The sequence below is a fragment of the Xiphias gladius genome, chromosome 16, assembly GCF_016859285.1.
Source record: "Xiphias gladius isolate SHS-SW01 ecotype Sanya breed wild chromosome 16, ASM1685928v1, whole genome shotgun sequence".
NCBI classification, from domain to species: Eukaryota; Metazoa; Chordata; class Actinopteri; order Istiophoriformes; family Xiphiidae; genus Xiphias; species Xiphias gladius.
The window spans coordinates 18,832,171-18,853,575 of record NC_053415.1 but is presented as its reverse complement, the minus strand read 5'-3'; the positions used below and the strand labels follow the sequence as shown (position 1 = coordinate 18,853,575).

The following is a 21,405-nucleotide window of genomic DNA, read 5'->3' as shown; positions in this document are numbered from 1 at the left end:
TGGAAACCAGGACAGCCCATGAAGGAAGTGTGCATGAGCTCCTCCCCTCACTCTGCGATCTGTTACGTCTTCCTCCTTCCTCTCCTCCCCTTCTCCGGATCCCAGCAGCAGCAGCACAGAAGCTGCCGTGCCTCGTCTTTCACTGAGGAGAACCCGAAAGCCGGAGTGATAGCTAAACCCCGTACAGCCATGGCAGAAAACGCCGGCTTGGAAAACCACCGCATCAAGAGTTTTAAGAATAAGGGACGTGATGTCGAGGTGAGCTGACATTTAAATGAGAGTGTTAATAACAGGAATTTAATTAGTTTTATGTAGAAAGCGACAGTCTTTGGGCCTCGGTGGGGAGCCTGGCCCCGGCTGCAGCTGCCTGCCTGCTAGCTAGCTAGTATAGCGTAAGCTATGCTGATGAGTTCGCCATCAGAGGTGCTTATTGGCCTATCTGGTTATCGGTACATGTCCCCCGTTATTAAACGATTATGATGATAGTTGTCAGGTTAACGCCAATGACCTACTAATCTTCACTAGTTAATGTTTGTTAAGAGTAAGCTAAGTCACAGTTGGACCATTCGAAATGGGAGAATTAAGGGCAGGCGATGTAGCTGTCACTGCCAGCTAACGTTAACTAGCTAGTTGGATGGATACCGGTCGCAAGCGAGGCTGGGCCTGGCCGGCACCCTAATCTTGACATTTACTATGTTTTACAGTCAGCTGACCTTAAGTAACACAACTGCTATTTTGCGAACGCTACATACATTTGTCATCTTTAGTAATACGTAGGATTACGGTGAATTAACTCTACACGGTTGGTCCACATCCACCGTAACCAAACATTGCCCCTCCTTGTTAGCTTGCTAACGTTGTCAAGCAAGCAGCTAGCATGTAATACCAGGTGAGCCAGCTAAACTGAGTTGCTAGCTAAATCACTAAATAGATAGCTGAACGGTAATGATACGATGACCTGAGTTTTACACTGCATTTTTATGTGAAAGACAGCACATGTATCGTTAACTAAAACCATTTATTGTACTGAAGGCAATGTTTGGTTAGAATCCATCCATCAGTGAGAAATAGGCATTACCTTTGATTACATTTAGCTAGCAGTACTATTAAATATAAATTAGCCTAATGTTGTGAGGTTAGCTCTCTAATTTCATAACTGTTATGATTAGACATTTTCCCAACACACATTGCTCTGATAACGGACATGTAAAAGATAATTATGGTTGCTTTACTGTCACATATTCTAGAAAACGCCACCGGTGTACTGTGCCCTACTGGCAAATCTACAGCCCAAAACGCTGGGTATTGCAGCGTTGTTATATGGCATTATTTACTCAATAAGTCTAATAACAAATTTCTGTGACAGAATTTGTCTGTAATGCTCATTGACATGAAGACCAAACCATGCGGCAAATGCTGTGTTCAGGCAAGCCAAGATAAGGGAAGATAAAAGTGTTGGACCAAAGGAAGATGTCAAAGGAAGTAACAAATATCCAGACTTGTTTATATTGGACGTATTTAATTTATTGATATTCAACTCTTAGCCTAATAGTTTGCCAGCAAAGACACATGCTTGTTCTGGCTTGTTCTGATCTATTGGTAATCCTGAGATAATCCTCAAACAAAGGTCTGTTTGAAAATGGCCCCTCAAAATCTATCACGGTGCTGATTGGATTTTCACGATCAAATGCCTCAAAGCACAGATTGATGACCCCTAATTGGTTGTTTTGAATCTTAGTGTAAAAAGCACATGGCTACTATAACAGACAGACCTTGTTAAGTACATGCCTGGTGCTATTTTAGGCCTCTTAGATGTCTGACCTGGGTCCTCTTAAGAGCCTCTGTATGAATTTGATTTTTCCTGAAGGGTTGACTCAGACTAAAGCAGGGGGAAAAAATGCCAGTTTGGGTTTTATTTATCTAGGTCAGGCATAACAGATTGCTCTTCATTTCTGACATCATTAGGAACAGATTTGAATTGCAAAACATTAAAGTCTGACACGCTCCAGGTCATAAAATCAAAGATCCTCTTTTGTTTTCCTGGATATCATATATAATGTGTTTATGGTTTGGATTGATCAAGTGTTATTTACCCTAAAATAACATATCTGTCTTGCCTTGCAATATTGCAGGTAACACTAAGTTTTCTGTTTTTTGTAATTGTAGGCATATATTTGTTGTAACATTGTATTTAGGCTAATTTGACATCAAACAACAGAATTAGGCAAATTAAGACAATATAAGTGTATTGGGAAGCATTGATTTCTCTTCAGTCAGGTAGGACTATTGTATTTCAATGTTCTGCTGTCTGTAAAGGGACATTTTTTTGTTTGGATCAATGTAGTGGCATTGTTGTTGTTTTGCAGTGGTTGGGAAACATCACTCTGCTCCACAGCCACCTGAATTATGACTGTCCCAGATTACGTAAGAGGCTATTTAGGAAGGCAACATGAACCTCTTCAAACAGTCACAAGATGTTAGACCATCTCAAACTATTCAGGATGAACTGGGAACCCAACAGATACACAAATACAGCAACTGGATAAACTGTCTTTCCTCACTTGTGCTTTTTTAGAGTTATTTTATAGATCTCTTACTTTTAAATGCATTGGTGGTGGTTTGTTTTTAGAATTCACAGATTTATACCTAAATTGGAAAAAAGTCATGTACTTGCCCAATGCTGTCTAGGTTTTGACATTTCAAAGGGTTACAAGATCCTGAAATGAAATTGTTTATGAATGAGGCGTGTAATTTAATGGAAAACCTACAATTTGATAACTTTTGCTCATGTTTTTTTGTGCTTTGCCCAATAGGTAATTCTGTTATCCATGCAAAAGGAACAATGTGTATTTTTCCACTGCAGTATATAGTTGAATTTCTCAAAAATGTCAAAAACAAAAGTTTCCTTATTTACTGTCTGTCTTTTTGTTCCTTTTTTTCCCAGACTATGAGAAGACATCGAAATGAGGTGACAGTTGAGTTGCGAAAGGTGAGAAAAGATGCAACATCTGTCTACACACACATACACCAAACCTCAGTCTAAGTATTATAAACCTGCCTCAGATTCCAGACAAGTGGAGTTTAACATACTGAAAATATTGAAAATGCAGACAGAGCCATATTATGTTGAGAACCATTGGAAGGCAACCATACAGTCTGCTAAAAGCTGCAGAGTTGAGCATTTAAGTTCATTGCACCTGGAAGTACTAGCTGCCCATTCCATCACAGTAAGACATTCAAATTATCGTTAAAATCAAAAAATTGGTCAATCCTCAAGTGGATAGGCTGAAAGTTTGACAAAGCCTCATTCAACACCCACTATTACACTGTCTTTGCAACTGACTAAGCATTTGTCATGAGAATTGTTGCAAGACATCTATTTTTTGATTTCCTGTTTGTCAGTTCTACTCAGAGGAATACCTGTGAAATTTCTCTTCCCATAGTTATTACATACAGCCCCAAATACCGATGCTCCAACATTCACACCCACTTCACACCATGATCGGTCAGCTGTGTGGAGGTGAGAAAGGAGCCAAGGATTTAATTTTTCTCTCTTTCTCCCCCTTTTTTCATTTGTTACACAACGATTTATGACACTGGTCATGTGAACAACCAAGTGCAACCCAGTGAATCACTTCTGAAAATGTTCACTATTATCCCAGTTTGTAAACGATATTGCGTCTTCCCTTCATCTATGAAGGCCAGCTTTTTATTTCATCTTCAAATGTGGTAGTTATTAACAACTATAAACACATTTGATTTCCGACATGGTCGAACAGCACGTCTAAGGAACCTATTCAGATCGACTATAAACTACCCCTGACATGGATCTGTTCAGCAGTTATAGATTTCTGCTGTTAAATTTCATAATTTCGCACATTGTCTGAAATTTAATGGTGAAAACTAAACCTTTTTTGGCTAGGCTTCTGGATTGGATCGCAATGGGAGATCCAGATTAATGGTCACTACCTGCCAGCAGTCAGTCATTTAGACTTGACAGCTACCTAACTGCAAGCTACCAGTCTATAAATGACGTGATTTTTATTAACAGACTCTTTTGGGTCTTAATTGACAGCAAAACGTGTCACAGTCACACTTGACTTGCTATCATTTCAAGTAGGATATCCAGTTGATCCAGTTCCACCCAGAATCTATTCAAATTGGCAAACAAAGTATGTTTGCAAATGATGTTACACTGCAAAAGAAGTTGGGCTAGGATCAGTTTTCTTTAATACCAGGCTATTGTGTTTGTTTGTTTATTTGCTGCACTCCCACTTTTCCAACACTGTGGTGGAATTGAAAAGAAAGTGGAGTCTCCATTTTTTGACAAAGCACTATTGTCTGTTTTGATTGGCCTAAAGCATGAGCAAGGGGGGTATATTCTTTTCATAGGCATTACACAATGTGCAATTTGTGCATATAACATTCTGTTGTCATGGCATTCCACTCTGCGCCATGGACTAATAAATGAAACACGGACTATGAGATTAAAAGGGCAACTTTTAGTTTGTTTATTTTTTTTGTTTGGCTGTTTGTTTGTTTGTTTTTTGGAGTGTGTTTCTAATACATCAACTGAACAGTGTAGGAATTTCCATCATGCTCAGTTTTGAGTACATACTGTTTGTAATTGCTGATTGCCCAGGTCTATGACCTATAAACATCACAGGACGCAGGCGTCATCACATCGCTTGTTTCTGGGGATATCTTCCTTTATTCTGATCTTTACTAAGTGAAACCCATTCTCAGTTGACTTTGCTGTTAGTTCAGGAGGATGCTTTGGCTGCATGTTTTGGATCATTGTTCTGCTGCAGTTTTACGATGGCATAGTCCAAAGAGATTTTATGCATTCACTTAGATCTGAACAGACATGGCGTATGCATTCATGCTGCTACCATCAGCCGTGACTTCATTAGTGAACAAAAGTGAGCTGGTTCCAATGTCAGCCATACATGCCGCCACCACGTTTCATAGATGATGTGGTGCACCTTGGATCACATTTTTCTTGACACACAATTCTTTCCATTACTCTGGTATGGTTGACTTTTGTTGCATCTTGCAATAACACTTTGAAAATGATTTAAGAACCCATTAGAGTTCCAAAATTAACTGTAACCTGTCTTTTCCATAAATGACACCTAGAAGGGGTTTTACATCTTGCGATGAATCCTTTGAGGTTATGTTGGTGTCATTTTCTCTTGACGGTACTCTGATAGAACCATGTAATACATCCTGCAGACGGCTCTTTATCTGTTGATTGTTGTTCTTTCACCTTTCCTAGTATTCATCTGCTGGGTCGTTTGAAATTGCTGAGCTATAACCTGTCAAATCACAGACATTGTTTTCATAGTGGGGGATGTTTAAGACTGTGCAGTTTTCTACCAATGCTGACGCATATTTAAAACAAAACCTCATCCTGCAAATGTGAGTCACGTTTTATATCAATATAATTTGATGAATATAATTATGATTTGTTTATGCAAAACTAAAAAAAAGTGTTGAGTCAGAAGAAACTGGGCGTAGACCTCAGTATGTGATTGTATGTTTCATAGCTGTTTCATTGACATTCACTTAGAAGACAGCCTTTCTGGACACTGTGACATTGCCTGGTAGGATATTTCTTGCCGACATGAAATACATTTTTTGTTTAGAACTGTGAGCAAAAAGAGGGAAACATATGCTTGAAATGGTAGAAACAGTACAGGGAAGTTGTCATAGATTTGAAGCAGATCCTCAATAAGCTCCTTGGTAAAATCAGACTCAGCAACTGGATCCCGGTTGTGGGTTGGGGAGATGTTGGGGAGATCTTGTACTGAGATCGTTGGAATAAGTAACACTTTCTCCAGACTCCAAAAAAAATTTCTAACTGGAATTATGTGTGTTAAAAGTTTGCATACAGTGTACCAGAGTGGACTTTTAATAGCTTTAATATGTTTCCTTGTCTTTGTGTACTGTTTTTGTACTGAGAAGTAAGTTCTATCATGCACCTTTTTTTTTTAAACTTGCTGATGGGGCTGAAGTTGTTTTCATTTACACAATTTTTACACAGTTAGAGGCCAATTTGGCATTATAACAGATTAATAGATCAGTCACATCTTAGTTGGGTTTATAGTTCTTTGTTTCTGTTTAAATTTGATTATCTGACAAGAGGAAGACCAATCTCAATGATCACTTTTTTTCTGTGTAGATTATACCTGATGACTTTGAGAAATATAGTTCTAACACGGTCAGTATGGCTCATCCACAGGTTAATGTCTAAAAACATGACTATCTACAGCACCATAATTAATGGTCATTGTAGTAGGGTCCTTCCTCATTGATAAAATATTACCATTTTAATCTTATCAGAATTTGTTGGGTTATGTGATATCAGACAGAGTTGTTCCTTCTTAGTCTCCTAGAATAGGAAAGGCATATGTAGGTAGTGTGAGGTGAAAGTGCCCTCTGGTACCTGGAACTAGGTGTCAGACAAAATGGTAGATGGTATTTGGTATTTGCTCTGTACAAATGTTCAGCTTTTCTGACAGAATCAAGAAAATCACAGAATCTAAGTACCATACTTGGAAATTAGCATTTAGATGACGGACAGATTCACATGTAGAGAGATGACTTGGTGCAGGGCCACCTGAACTGGTAATTCTAATGCACACAACTAAAGGCACACTTTAGGGATGTGCTTTCAGAGAAAGTATGAGAATGCTGGTAAACAGGCACCTAGAGCTGCACAGCCATCTACAGACGTTTGGTGAACACTCACAGCCAGGGGTATTAAAACATAGAGCGTCACTGCCTGGAGGGCTGGAGTGGTCTGAAGTCTAGCACATTCCATGGAGCTGGATCAGAGCAGCAAGAAATGCAGCACTAGCTGATTAGTCATCAGTGACGCACATCAGTATGATGCGCAGGAATGTAGGGCAAGGGAATCTCCTCCTACCACTGACTAACATGCCCTGTGAATTGATGGGATGTGCAGGTTTTTCTGCCCATCTCTGTGTACATGTGTGTGTCTGTATTTCCACACTGAATGAATGTGTGTTTGATGGGGGGTTTGCAGAGTGCGTTAAGGTTCAGTGTCCATCAAAGATGAGCGTGTGTTCGTTTTGTGGATTAGCCTGCAGGCAGATTTCTCAGGCTTGACCACTTAGAATGGGGTTTCATACATTTAGGCTTTACTCCAGAAAGTTCCAGTTTGGAAAAGAGAAAAATTGTGTCTGTGGTAGGCCTGTTACTTTAAGAGCTCATGAATGCATTAATGAACACTTTCATCTCCTCCCCTCATTGCTTCTGTCTTTTTTCCTCTTGTCAGAGCAAACGAGACGAACATCTACTGAAGAAGAGAAATGTCCCACTGGAGGACAGTCTGGAGGACTCTGATGTTGACTCAGACTTCAAAGGAGTAAGTGTGGGTGTCTGGGTATGTGCTTGAGCGAGAGAAAGATGTAGTGAGACTGGACTGTCTGGATAACGGGTCAGAAGGGTTAAAGTCAAGTGGGCAGTGTATTTCATGTGATTTCAAACTGTGTGTGATACACACTAGAAACGGTATGTGAACAGCTTCAATAAGAATAAAATGTCTTTGAGGAAATGTCTGTTTTTTTTTTCTCCCATAGAAAAGCATTTACAGTTCAAACTGAATATCATTGTTCATGTTATAATTGTTCTCTGTTAGTAATATTTATTATTCCAAACTTAAAGGACCGCCCAAATTACAAAAATATCTCAACAAAAAAGGTTTATTTAGTGGCTATTCTGGGGCTTTCAATCTTAATACATGATCTTCCTTCGTAGAGTTTTTGCTGTTTTCATGGAGTTGTAAATGTTCAAATTTCAAAGAAGTAGTTCCATTTACTACCTTTAAAAAGTGCTCTAAAGAGTTCAGAGGAATAGAAATTTAAACATCTAAAATTCCATGACAACTGGGTGAACTTCATCTGCTGAGCAACATTGTAAGTTATATTTAGGGGCTCCTTAACAGCTACTACATGGCCGGTTTGAGTTTATTTTGTTTTGTTATATTTATTTATTTTATCTAGTTGTGTCTGTCCATGCAGATTTCAGTTTTGGAATATCTGCTGCTGAAACCTTTGCCACTGCCCAAATACAATAAAGGTGAATACAGTTTTGTTTGTGCTTCTCTCAGCAACGAAAAATTATGTTTGAAGACTCAACATCAATGTGTCTTTGCAGAAATAATGTTCGTTTCTCAGGATAACCCACATACCAGGCTTTCTACTGAAAAAAATGTCTAAAACTGTTAGCATGTTCTGTGGAACATCCTGAAAAACCAGGATATCTGCTGTTGAGTTGTTTTAAAATAATTTTTCCTTGCTTTGAGCACAACAGATGAAATTCCAAGACCTTGGTACCAGAAATCCGAAAGCAGCTAAAACCAAAATTGAAGGAGTATCTTTTAAAATGTGTGTGAATTGACTCTTTAATTATCCTTCACTCATGGAAAGGTTACACTGTAGTGTTACACCTTAGAGAATTCACAAATATACAGAGGTTAATCAAGTGTGCAGTTTGTAGAGCCAGAAATTCACTGTTAAAACTGCCAAAAGCATCCTGTCGTGCTACCAGTTTTTTCTAAATAATCTAATATGCTGTATGTGGGCAGAGATAACGCCATTGATTTCTGATGACATTATTTTAGTAGATTAATGACATGATAAGGAATTGCCTGCAGTGTAAGACAATCTGTGGATTTTAATTACGAGTTGAAACTGTGTTCTCAGCTTGTTGAGCCACAGAAACATTAGTGAGAAAGGAAATGATCAAAAACTGGATTGAGTGAGTGTGTGACTCCACACGTCCAGGACATTTCATCCAACGCTACTGTTACCTCTGTTGTGTTGGTTCTGTGTCTTGGGCATGGAAGCACTGTCAAAATCTCATGGGAGCCGTGACTGAAAGCTAATGCCGTCATGTTTGTTAAAATTATGAGGTTTTCAAAATTTTGAGCCAGTAGAGCAGTAGAGCAATGTTAACGTAACATAAAATATTAGCCAAAATATCACTTGATGTAACTTGCTGAAGCAAGTTAGCCTGGAAGTGGGTACTAATTTCTTACGGGGAAAATAGAGAGGGTGCAGCTCATTGTAATTTCCTTCATCTGTTTCAGTTGAAAGCTGAAAAGCCAGCAAGCATTTTGCATATTCTGTATTGCTTATTTTAATGTCAGACATGCTGCAAAAGTATTCCAAATATCCAAACGTCAACCTCGCATAAAATTTACATCCACTCCACACTCCAAATCCATTGAGGTCTGTCAACGTTTATTTGCTGGCTGATACAATAATGTTCAAAAGGAGTAGCTACATCCCTAAAATGATATCTGATCAGTATAAGGTACAAAATATTAACCATTAACCTTGATGACATACAGGAAATACACCATTTTGCACCAGTTTGCAGCTGTGTGTCTACAGTCACAACTCTTGACTTTATTATTGACAATGGAGTATGCTTTTCAAATTATGACAGTGCTAATACTCCTCTTCATTTTTCTCTTTGTGCAGCAAAATGTTACACTTGATGCCATCTTACAGGTAAGAGTTTATATCTTTCAAGCCCTCCCTTATACCCTACTGTGCAAAAATTTTAGTAACTAAGAGTAAAGTGAGGATGCCTTCAAAAATAATGCCATGAGCAGTTTTGATTTCAGTTAACTTCATACAAAGTACAATGAACAGAAAACATCTAAATCACATCAGTAATTTGCTGTGACCACCCTTTGCCTCTAAAAGAGCATCAGTCCTCCTCCGTACGCTTGCACACTTGTTTCTCATGGTATTTGGCAGGTTGTTCCAGGCATCTTGGAAAACTTGACACAGTTAATTTGTGGATTTAGGCTGTGTCCTCTGTCTCTTCATGTAATCCCAGACTGACTCCATGATGTTGTGATTAGGACTCTGGGGGGCCACAATATTTTTTGCAGGACTCCTTGTTTTTCTTGTTGCTGAAGATACCTGTCTATGACTCTGGCTGTATGTTTGAGGTCGTTGTCATTCTGCAGAATTAATTTGGGACCAATAAGAGGCCTCCCTTGATGGTATAGAGCGATGGATAAGAATCTAAATATCAATCTAAACAAGTGCCTAAAGCTTCTGCACAGTACTGTTCGTTAGCCTTTTCCATATATACCAGCAGTAGTTTCTTAATTGTTGGCTGCTTATGCTGTTCAAACATTTATTATGGCTTTCACTCTTTGTCACTATAGAATGCTACCAGTGATAATGCGGTGATACAGCTCAGTGCTGTACAGGCAGCCAGGTGAGTGACTGACAGAATACACACATTTGGACAGCAGCTGTTTTTATATATGAAGTTGTTGAGAATTTTTTTTCCCTGCTTTTTGTCAGAAAACTCCTCTCGAGTGACAGAAACCCTCCCATCGATGACTTGATAAAGTCTGGGATCCTGCCCATTTTAGTCAAATGCCTGGAAAGGGACGACAAGTAAGTGTGCTTACAGAACAGTTTGTGTTTTTGCCGTGAGCGTTATTTACATATGTCTAACGTGATGCACTGGGTGTTCCAGTTGATAAGACTGCAGACTGCTGTGCAGTTGGTGATGGATTATTGATGCTGCTCCACAAAGTCTTTGCCGCAACACAGGCTGTGTGTCCGTGTGTCCCCTACTGTGTCCACACGTGAGAGTGTGTGGAGGCACACAGGGCAGTTGGCTGGTCCTCTCAGTCCAGGCCAAGCCAAATATAACAGCATTCCTGTCTCTTGGAGTTCCCCAATTCCCAGGACCTTGTGTTCGCTGAGGGGGGAGAATGAATAGCTAGGGTTGAAAAACATTATTTAAGGAAGAAGTTGTAAGGATTTTGCCATGACAACCCACAACAGATGGCATCATGTTAACATGTAACACAAGCTTATGTTTGCCAATTGGGGCTTTTTTTGAGTTTGTGCAGAATGCAGCAATGCATTACAACCCATATTCATCCATCAAGAGAAAATAATTGTCTGCTATGTTGCCATAGCATTATGGCAGAAAGCCAAGACAGCTCAGTTTGATATAATGAGGTAGAGAGTTACAATGAAATGTACAGCATGAAAACCAGCGCCACCTGACATGAACAAGTCTAGACAAAGATTTTTCTGAGGTCTTCAAATTAAATCTGTGAATGATAGGGTAGAAAATAAAACCATTCTGTCCACAGGCAACCACGGGGGCTGGTTACATCACAAAGAGCACCACATCCTGTTTGCTATTTTACATCCCAGCTAAAATTTAAGAAACCAGGTGGAACTCCAGGTCATGGCTGTGTGTATGATGAAATACTAAGTGGGGTAGAGAAACTTGCCACCTTTTGCCATGATTTACTAGCATTTGGCCGGTGGGTGGTGTGAGGGTCACTTGCCACTCTGTGATTTCTAATATTTTGTGTTGCAGAATTTTTTTTTTGTTTGTTTTTGTTTAAATCATTTTACAATAATCTTCCCTTTTGAGCGAAGTCCCAATTTGCCTAACAGCATGATTTCTAGACCACTAATCCAGTGTCAGATGCATTATCAACCAAACAGACTCTGTTTTTACCATAATTTCACAGAGATTGTGTAACTGCTTATTAATGTTTTTTTTAACGAAACCAGTTATGGAAAACTCCACTATGCCCTCAAGAGCAACAAACTTTTGATCAAAATAGGTTTGAGGTAGTTTGCTCATTTTAGCACTGGAATGCCAAAAACTGACAAGTGAATTAGGTTTTTGCGGAATGAATCAGCCTTGGAAAAACATGTAATGGCTGCAATAAATTCAGGAAACGTACACTTCAGTGTTGATCATTATTATATATTGCCCCCAATTATTTCCCCATCTACTGTGGAAACTAAATGAGCTTACTTTATGTCTTTACCTTGTTTTGCTTTCTTTGTCCTACAGCCCCTCTCTGCAGTTTGAGGCAGCTTGGGCTCTGACCAACATTGCGTCTGGGACTTCAGCACAGACTCAGGCTGTGGTTAAATCCAGTAAGTTGACCCCACATTCTGTCTTCCCAAATGTTACCCCTTCAGTCTGTGTTTGTGTACTGTCTGAAATCTGCCAAGCAAGCATATTTAATTGTTTCTTCACTCAATGAGGCACAGTCATTTTTTTAGACGATGGCTTTGTTTCAAAATAAGAGTGCTCTGTTATCTAATAAAAACAACATGACTGGAGAGTGGGAACCATGATCAGCATGCATATGATAAGCTGAATGCTACAGGGAAAAGATTTGTTTGCTTAAATCGAAGTATATGTATATTATAATTAAACGTTTCATCCATTTTTGTATCAAAATGACAAATGTCCATCAGACTTTTCTGAATAAAAGCCATGTATTCAGCTTCAATCAGTCTAACTTTCTAAAATTCAGCCTAGCGTAAATTAAATGGGATCATTATTTATGTTAGGCATCTCTGTTTAGGCACTGTGATATTCAACTAAGTGTGTATCTTTTAAAACATTATGATTTCATGATTTCCTAGTAGCTTACATTTTTGCTTTTTAAAATCTTTGATTTATTGTAAAGAAAGAGTGATTCATATTTAAAATTAGTTCCTAGATAAGGAACAACAACAAATAACTGAACAATCAGATTCATGTCACCTGAATCGTATCATATCCCCTTACTATCTGAAGAGTGTTTGTCTTGAACACCCACACAGGTGTTTACAGTTGTTCAGGAGGTCAGGTCCCAGCTCAGGCAGAGATTGGATAGAGATTGTGGGAACTGAGTGAGGTCACTAAAACTTAAGATTTCTCCTGCCCAAAGGAAAGTCATGAATATGCCAATCAAGCACTGTGTGTGTTGCAAAGATGGCTGCGCTTGGTTAAAGCATGGATTCCCCAGAAACTGCAGCTACAAAACCTCGCACAGGTCATCTCAAGTGTAGGACTATTTTAGACAGAGACCCAGGCTCTGCAAATTGGAAATGGCTTATCACAGCAGTACAACTGCTATGCACAGTCACTTGAAGCAAAAGTATCCCGGGCGCTTTGTTTACAAGCAGCAACAGCAAGACAGGACAGTTTTGCTTACTTTTTATCCTCACCCACCCACTACTAATTAAATTATTATTATGTTTTTTTAGGTTTAGATTAACTGGACAGGAGCTGTGACACAGTTATGGATTTTGTTTATTTTATTTGGGTTTGAATGTGACCAGGCAACAGAGCTCATCATTGGAGTCGCACAATTGGTGACCTTGAGCAAATTTTAATACACTGATGTTTGTGTGTCCAGATGCAGTGCCCTGTTCCTGCGACTGCTACACTCCCCCACCAAAACGTTTGTGAACAAGCTGTATGGGCTTTGGGAAACATTATAGGTAAGTATCGTCAAATGGAATTGTGTAAGTCTGTGTGTTTGTGTACTGTCTGAAATCTGCCAAGCAAGCATATTTAATTGTTTCTTCACTCAATGAGGCACAGTCATTTTTTTAGACGATGGCTTTGTTTCAAAATAAGAGTGCTCTGTTATCTAATAAAAACAACATGACTGGAGAGTGGGAACCATGATCAGCATGCATATGATAAGCTGAATGCTACAGGGAAAAGATTTGTTTGCTTAAATCAAGTATATGTATATTATAATTAAACGTTTCATCCATTTTTGTATCAAAATGACAAATGTCCATCAGACTTTTCTGAATAAAAGCCATGTATTCAGCTTCAATCAGTCTAACTTTCTAAAATTCAGCCTAGCGTAAATTAAATGGGATCATTATTTATGTTAGGCATCTCTGTTTAGGCACTGTGATATTCAACTAAGTGTGTATCTTTTAAAACATTATGATTTCATGATTTCTAGTAGCTTACATTTTTGCTTTTTAAAATCTTTGATTTATTGTAAAGGAAGAGTGATTCATATTTAAAATTAGTTCCTAGATAAGGAACAACAACAAATAACTGAACAATCAGATTCATGTCACCTGAATCGTATCATATCCCCTTACTATCTGAAGAGTGTTTGTCTTGAACACCCACACAGGTGTTTACAGTTGTTCAGGAGGTCAGGTCCCAGCTCAGGCAGAGATTGGATAGAGATTGTGGGAACTGAGTGAGGTCACTAAAACTTAAGATTTCTCCTGCCCAAAGGAAAGTCATGAATATGCCAATCAAGCACTGTGTGTGTTGCAAAGATGGCTGCGCTTGGTTAAAGCATGGATTCCCCAGAAACTGCAGCTACAAAACCTCGCACAGGTCATCTCAAGTGTAGGACTATTTTAGACAGAGACCCAGGCTCTGCAAATTGGAAATGGCTTATCACAGCAGTACAACTGCTATGCACAGTCACTTGAAGCAAAAGTATCCCGGAGCGCTTTGTTTAAGGCGCAGCAACAGCAAGACAGGACAGTTTTGCTTACTTTTTATCCTCACCCACCCACTACTAATTAAATTATTATTATGTTTTTTTAGGTTTAGATTAACTGGACAGGAGCTGTGACACAGTTATGGATTTTGTTTATTTTATTTGGGTTTGAATGTGACCAGGCAACAGAGCTCATCATTGGAGTCGCACAATTGGTGACCTTGAGCAAATTTTTAATACACTGATGTTTGTGTGTCCAGATGCAGTGCCCCTGTTCCTGCGACTGCTACACTCCCCCCACCAAAACGTTTGTGAACAAGCTGTATGGGCTTTGGGAAACATTATAGGTAAGTATCGTCAAATGGAATTGTGTAAGTGTGTGTGTTTGTGTGTACGGCGTGGAAGCAACTATTCAGAGGTATGCTGACCTCTGCCCCTTGCATTCCCAGGTGATGGTCCACAGTGCAGGGATTATGTCATCTCCCTGGGCGTGGTCAAGCCCCTGCTTTCTTTCATCAACCCATCAATCCCCATTACCTTCCTCCGCAATGTTACCTGGGTCATTGTTAACCTCTGCCGCAACAAGGATCCACCACCACCAATGGAGACTGTGCAAGAGGTGGGTGGGATCATGTGTGCAGGCTTCCATCTGCCAGACAGTTGGATGTGTTGCTTTGTAGCTGATTGTCACTGCAGGCTGAGTCACAGAGAGCTTTTCAGTAGCCAAATCAGCCTCATCACCCAGGAGACTTTGTAACTATAAAGTTCTTCTGGCGCCATGTGAACGCCATTTGAAGTCTGGTTTTGACAGCTATTCCTCTTTGTGATTTTTTTTTTTTTTTTTTTTTTCTCTCTCTCTCTTTTGTCTTTTCACTCTGCCCTCTTTTTGCATTCATCTGATCCGTCTATTCCTCTGCCTGCATCCAACCCACTCACAACCTACTTTTCTTTCCCCACAGATTCTGCCCGCCCTCTGTGTGCTAATATATCACACCGATATAAATGTAAGTATTGGAGTGAAGAGGGATCATCCCAGTCATTTACTGTTTGCTGATTCTCATAGTTTGTAAATGTTAACACCATAATTATTGCACGATGTCACTATATGATTTATATGTCTGTGTTTAGATCCTAGTTGACACGGTGTGGGCTCTGTCCTATCTGACGGACGGAGGCAACGAGCAGATCCAGATGGTCATTGATTCTGGAGTTGTTCCATTTCTTGTACCTCTCCTCAGCCATCAGGAGGTGAAAGTTCAGGTGAGGCTCTGTTTTATTTGTTTTTGCCTTGTGTCTACAGTGAGATGACTATTTTCATTTTCACCTTCCATGAATTAATACATTTTTGTTAATTCTTCTCCTTTGTCCTAAAACTGCAGACTGCAGCTCTGAGGGCAGTCGGAAATATTGTGACAGGGACAGACGAGCAGACACAGGTTGTGCTCAACTGTGACGTCCTCTTACATTTCCCCAACCTCCTCACACACCCTAAGGAAAAGATCAACAAGGTATCATAGCCACAGCCTCAGCCTCCTCATGTAGTTGTTTTTGATTCTGTAAGTCTGGTGGTTTTTTTAATGGCCTATGTTAACCGCACTGACGTTCATGGCATTTATGAGAGCTATCTGTTTCACTGTCAGGAAGTATAATATATCAGGAGCAGGTTTGTTGTTGTACAGGTTCCTTGAGCAGCATAGCTAACAGAGTTAGTGGGGTTTTTATGTTGATTTGTATGCATGGAGAAATACTACTTTAATTGCTAACCCATTTAATAAGGAAAGGTTTTTTGTCACCCTGTTTGCACTGTAGGGGATTACTTGTAAATCCTACACTAAAATCAAATCTTTTTTTGAGGCGGTTTGGCTGGTAATTTTCATGCTTGTGGTGAGTGTGCATTTATTGAAAACAAAGCACACCTATTTTACATTAGCCTTTATTGTTAAAAATGTTTTCAATAAATACCCATGTTAAGTTGATGCAGCTAGAAATGATATGGGGAATCAAGTGCAAAAGACTTGTGAATTGGAGCCAGCACCAGAGTTTTGGCGCCAAACCCATAAATTACTAATGTCTGAAAGAATATTTATGTGTGGAAGCTATAGTGCTGGTTTTGAATTTGTGACTGCTCTGTTTGCAGGAAGCAGTCTGGTTCCTGTCCAACATTACAGCTGGGAACCAGCAGCAGGTCCAAGCTGTGATCGATGCTGGACTGATTCCTATGATCATTCACCAACTGGCTAAGGTTTGTTCGTGATGGAAGAGCAGAAAAGAAATGACTGAAACTTTATATCATATACTCTTTATGTGCAGTTTTCTCAGAAGATGGTACCAGACTCTAAATCTGAAAAGCATAATGTTGGCTTTGATTATACATATTCAGTTGCATAGAGACATTCCAAGTTTTGTAGACAGAGAAGCAGCACAACGTTTGATAAATGAAATGGACGCTGAATGCAAAAGTAGCCTTGATTCTCTGCGTGCCTTGGGATCGTGCTGTTGCAGAAAAGACCTGCTATGTGCACATCTTAGTGACAGCTCGTCTCTCTACAGGGTGACTTTGGCACTCAAAAGGAGGCAGCGTGGGCCATCAGCAACCTCACCATCAGTGGGAGGAAAGACCAGGTGAGCCGGGCTTTGGGACCAGTGATGGAGTAATCTGGTGCTTGTGTTTAAATATGTTCGCTGCTATGAGGGGTTTATTTTTGATTTTTTTAATTAAACATAAATGTTTTTATTTAAACTGCAGAAACCATGACCAGCATGTGAGTCAGTCATTTAATTCGCTTTAATTTCAATAGACAATGTTTACCCCACCATTTCAAGTTATGAAGGTCATTGTGAGTGAATTATAAGGACATGTTCCACACTTATAACCATGTACCTATGTTGTAATCAAGTATGGATGTGGTGTGTATGTGTGGGTTTGTGTAGGTGGAGTTCCTGGTGGAGCAGAACGTCATCCCTCCGTTCTGTAGCCTGCTGTCAGTGAAGGACTCCCAGGTGGTGCAGGTGGTCCTGGACGGCCTCAAGAATATCCTCATCATGGCAGGAGATGAAGCCAGCACTATTGCTGAGATCATTGAGGAGTGTGGAGGTCTGTCCCTTGCATTACTCCTCAGTCTCCTCTCCTCATTTGTCTTAATCCTCTTATAAATTTGAGATGTATTTTTTTGTTGGAAGTTGTTGCAATACTTTTTTTTTTTTTTTTTTTAAGGACTACAGTTGTAAGATTGTTGGTATATCATTTTCCATTTCTTATCTGGCAAATCACTGCGTGTTTTAACCGCCTTCTTAATTTGTCTGCAGTAGCAAGTTCCCAGTTGTTAAAAACAAGGTGGAAAAGTTATGTTTTTCATTGTTCTGTTTCTTTAGGTTTGGAGAAGATAGAAAATCTGCAGCAGCACGAGAATGAGGATATCTACAAACTAGCCTTTGAGATTATTGATCAGTACTTTTCAGGAGATGATGTGAGTTTCCCCCCCCACTGAGTTACACCTCAAATTTTCATTTGTTTTTCCCACACAGTCAACGGCTTACTCTGCTATGATCTTATTATGTCTGTCCTTTTCAGATTGATGAAGATCCCAGCTTGATCCCTGAAACCACTCAAGGAGGAACTTTCAACTTTGATCCAGCTTCAAACATGCAAACAAAGGAGTTTAATTTCTAAAAGCCAGGATTTTTGGTTCAACCAGCTGCACGGGTACTCTGTAATCACCCCAGACATTCATCCATCTCTCCTCCAACCTGGCAACCTGGTACCGAAGGATTTACTTAGCATCACTTCAACATGGAAACTCACCACTGAAGGATTTACTCACCTCTGCACTGCGGGGTGTTTTTCTTTTTAAATGGTCATCCTTCATAGAACACGGCAACCCTTCATAGGTGTCCTGGTCCCTCAACAGGCACCATCACCATCTGGCAAATCTGCATCAGGAGGATTGTCAGTAATTCTTTGCCAGTGCTTCTAAATATCACACAAAAATAAAACCAGAAGGAAGAAAAAGCCTTCATGGCAAGATTTAATTGCCAAATGTCAAGTATTCTCAAAGACAAAAACCACAAGCACATTTCCAGACACACACACACACACACACACACATACACATATACACACTTTTTGACACCTAGAATTTGTGTGCATACTTCTGTTAGAAGCCATCATATCACTTATGGGGAAGAGATACTGCTGTTTGTTTGTGGTTTATTTTTGTGCTTTCCCTCCCCAAGATTGTCCTCTGGTGTTACTTCACCCACGCGCACGCACACTGACATTCAAGTACACACATCAGCACACTTAGTCACACTGATACCTGATGGCCGGGCACCCGGATAACCCCCTCTCACCCAGTTTCAAGAGTTAATCCCAGAGCTAAGCCATGATTAACCACGGACCCCCACTGCCCTCCCAGGACAGTCCTGGGGCAGGTGGAGGGGTGAAAGGGCTCTAAGGCAAGAAGAGGACTCCATGGCAAACTGACTGACGGGACTTCTGACTCAATGACGTCACTTTTTTTAATGTGACCTCTGTTGAATTATCAAACTCAATGTTGTTTAAAAAAAAAAATCATCAAAAATGTGAAGAAAATGCCATAATAGTAAGACCTGCTAATTGCCTGCTTTTGATTCAGCAGAGCAACAACATTTTTGTTTTTTATGGATGTGAATAACTGTCAAGGGAGGAAGCACCTTTAGGTGAAGGCGCAGAGACTTAAGAGAAAAGGAACATGTCAGCTGTAGCGTTTACCCCCCACCCCCCAACAGGACACCCATATCTGCAGCATGAGCTTGGTCACGTCCTGTGATCCAGTGAGCTGCGTGCTCGGGACTCCCCTGTAATGTGAAACTCAAGGGGGGGGGGGGTTAAAAAGAAAAACAAAAACAAAAAAAAAATGTTGAGCTAAAATCGACCTGAATTGATTATTTGACCTTAAGCTTATTTTAATTCTTTTAAATTCTCTCTTCAATCAAATATTTTAGTTTCATGTTTCAGCTTCTTCTGGTTGAGTCTGTGGAGCTTCCATATGTCTGTCCATGTTTTTTTTTCTTTTTTTTTTTTCCTTTTCCTTTTCTTCAGTCTTATGCACACGTCTGAGAGGCATATTGATGATTGCCTGCAGAAAGGGACCTATACTCATTGAAGACTAAACTTGTATAAGGAGTACAGATACCTTTACAATACTTAACTACTTTCAATGAAGAGGTCACATGTCATCACTCAATTTAAATAATTGTACAAAAAATGTAATGTGTATCTCTCCTTGCCGTCTAATGAATATATGAATATATTTACATAAAGCCTGTACAAAGCTGCTGCAGCTGACAGTCATTGGATGGACGATAACCTTACTGTCAAAGATGGCTAGGGAGGGTTTTTTTTTTTTTTTTTTTTTTTTTTTTTTGCTGAAGCAATATTTCTGTTTCATTGTTTTTATTTTTGACTTGCATATGTATTGTGATGACATGCTGATAAATTGGAACAGGCTGTGTTTTTCTTCTCTTCGTAGTGGTGACGGGCTGTTTAAAATGTACCGTCCCATGTCCCAGCTGGTGTGTGGGTTCAGGTTCGAGATGTCAAACTCTGAGCCCGACCCCTAGCCCTGGTCTCGAAGACTTTATGATCCTCTGGATGGCTGCTAACTACTGAGAGGGGGTCAGAGTGGGGGTGGGGGGTGGGTGGGGGTCACACTGGGGTTTTTAAGTATTGGGTGGGGATGTTAAGACCAGCCCAGGCTTGTTTTTGGGACTAGCTGTTTATTACTGAACAAAACTATAGAGAGGGTGTACAGTCATGAACTAGCAGACTAGACCGAGCCACTTTAAAGATTTACAATTTCGTTGCCTTGTATCTGAATTGGATACAAGCTTATGTTTGTTGCAAGATTTTTACTTGCTAATGAAAAGTTGTTTTAAATAAAATAATAGGAGAAAAGCAACAGACAGCGTTTTGGCCTCTGATTGTTTATATCTTTTTATAAATTTTAGATTGAATTCTTCTCTTTAAGGTGGCTCATTGATGCTTTCAACTCTTGTGCATATTAAAGACAAGAATGAGTTGAAAATCATTGTGCCTTTTGTTTTTCATTTCAACTAAAACTAGGTTTTATTGAACAGAAAAGATTATTTGAGCAACTGGAAAGTTTTGAAATGGGAGATGTGGCTACAGTAATATGTGGCCCCCCTGTTGGAGTTTGCCATGGGAATGGTCAAAGCTCTCTGCTGTTGAGAGTACTCACTCATTACACCACCCCTCCCTTCCCCTCCCCTCCCAGAATACCCCAAACCATTCCCATATTTCAGTCAGGGGATTTTGATATCATCTCTTCTCATCTCGCCCTCAGGACATGATCTGTGTTTCTGATCCTAACCAAAATAAACTTGCTGTTTAGCCGCTGGATCCTCCGTGCTTGCAAGTGTTGTGATTCACACACACAGTAGCTGTTAGTTAAATTTAAGTTGTATGAGTGAATGTGACCAGCTTTTAACAAGGAATGATTTCCAGGTGTTTGAGAGACACCCATCTTTTCTCCCCAGGTCATCAGTTTTTATGCTCTTGAGTTTCTTATCAAGACCTGCATCACTTCCTCTCTATGGGTAAGAGCAAATTGACCATCATATCTTATCAACAGATATTCTAGGTTCTCTCCCCCCACATTTTTTCTGTGGTACAGAATGGGAGTCCTGGGGTCATTATCTGTTTATGGACCTGGGACACCTCTCTTCCTTCTGGTGATGTTTGTGAATTCACCTAAATCACACACAAATATCCGACTGGTTTACTGCAGAGGCGACAACAGGATGGGGTCTTGGTCCATCCATTTCACTGCTTACTGAGAATTAGGTTACAGTGAACACATGGAATAGCTCATTGTGTATTAAACATGTTTGTTTGGTAAGTGGCATAGTTCCTGTTTGCTGAATTCATGCACGTGTGCTGGTGAACACATTGACTTGAGGGTAATGATTAACCTGGGGCCCCACAGACTATGAATTTGGGTATTGGATGGGGTGTGTAACCCAGAAGTGCAAAGTCAGATAACAGGACTGCAACCGGAACATTAATGCTGCTTGACCAAGACCCAGAATCAACTGGCCACAGGTTT

At 39.9% G+C, this 21,405-nt stretch overlaps 1 protein-coding gene across 1 annotated transcript; it reads left to right on the top strand.

Moving 5' to 3' along the window:
• Nucleotides 1–41: 41 nt before the first annotated feature.
• Nucleotides 42–19,950, top strand: kpna3 (karyopherin alpha 3 (importin alpha 4)). Its single transcript, XM_040148979.1, has 17 exons — nt 42–258; nt 2,945–2,989; nt 7,304–7,393; nt 9,516–9,545; nt 10,217–10,269; nt 10,359–10,454; nt 11,890–11,975; nt 14,560–14,646; nt 14,749–14,918; nt 15,259–15,303; nt 15,428–15,559; nt 15,679–15,807; nt 16,437–16,541; nt 16,850–16,921; nt 17,231–17,393; nt 17,672–17,766; nt 17,871–19,950. The coding sequence occupies exons 1-17, from the start codon at nt 190–192 to the stop codon at nt 17,967–17,969; spliced, it is 1,566 nt and encodes a 521-aa protein (XP_040004913.1). The 5' UTR covers nt 42–189; the 3' UTR covers nt 17,970–19,950.
• The last annotated feature ends 1,455 nt before the right edge of the window (nt 19,951–21,405 follow it).

Bases quoted from the DNA above. Each gene is read 5' to 3' on its own strand.
- kpna3 (XM_040148979.1), top strand. From the start codon at position 190: ATGGCAGAAAACGCCGGCTTGGAAAACCACCGCATCAAGAGTTTTAAG. The intron at 7,394-9,515 runs GTAAGTGTGGGT...CTCTTTGTGCAG, and splicing joins TTGACTCAGACTTCAAAGGA to CAAAATGTTACACTTGATGC. The intron at 9,546-10,216 runs GTAAGAGTTTAT...TTGTCACTATAG, and splicing joins CACTTGATGCCATCTTACAG to AATGCTACCAGTGATAATGC.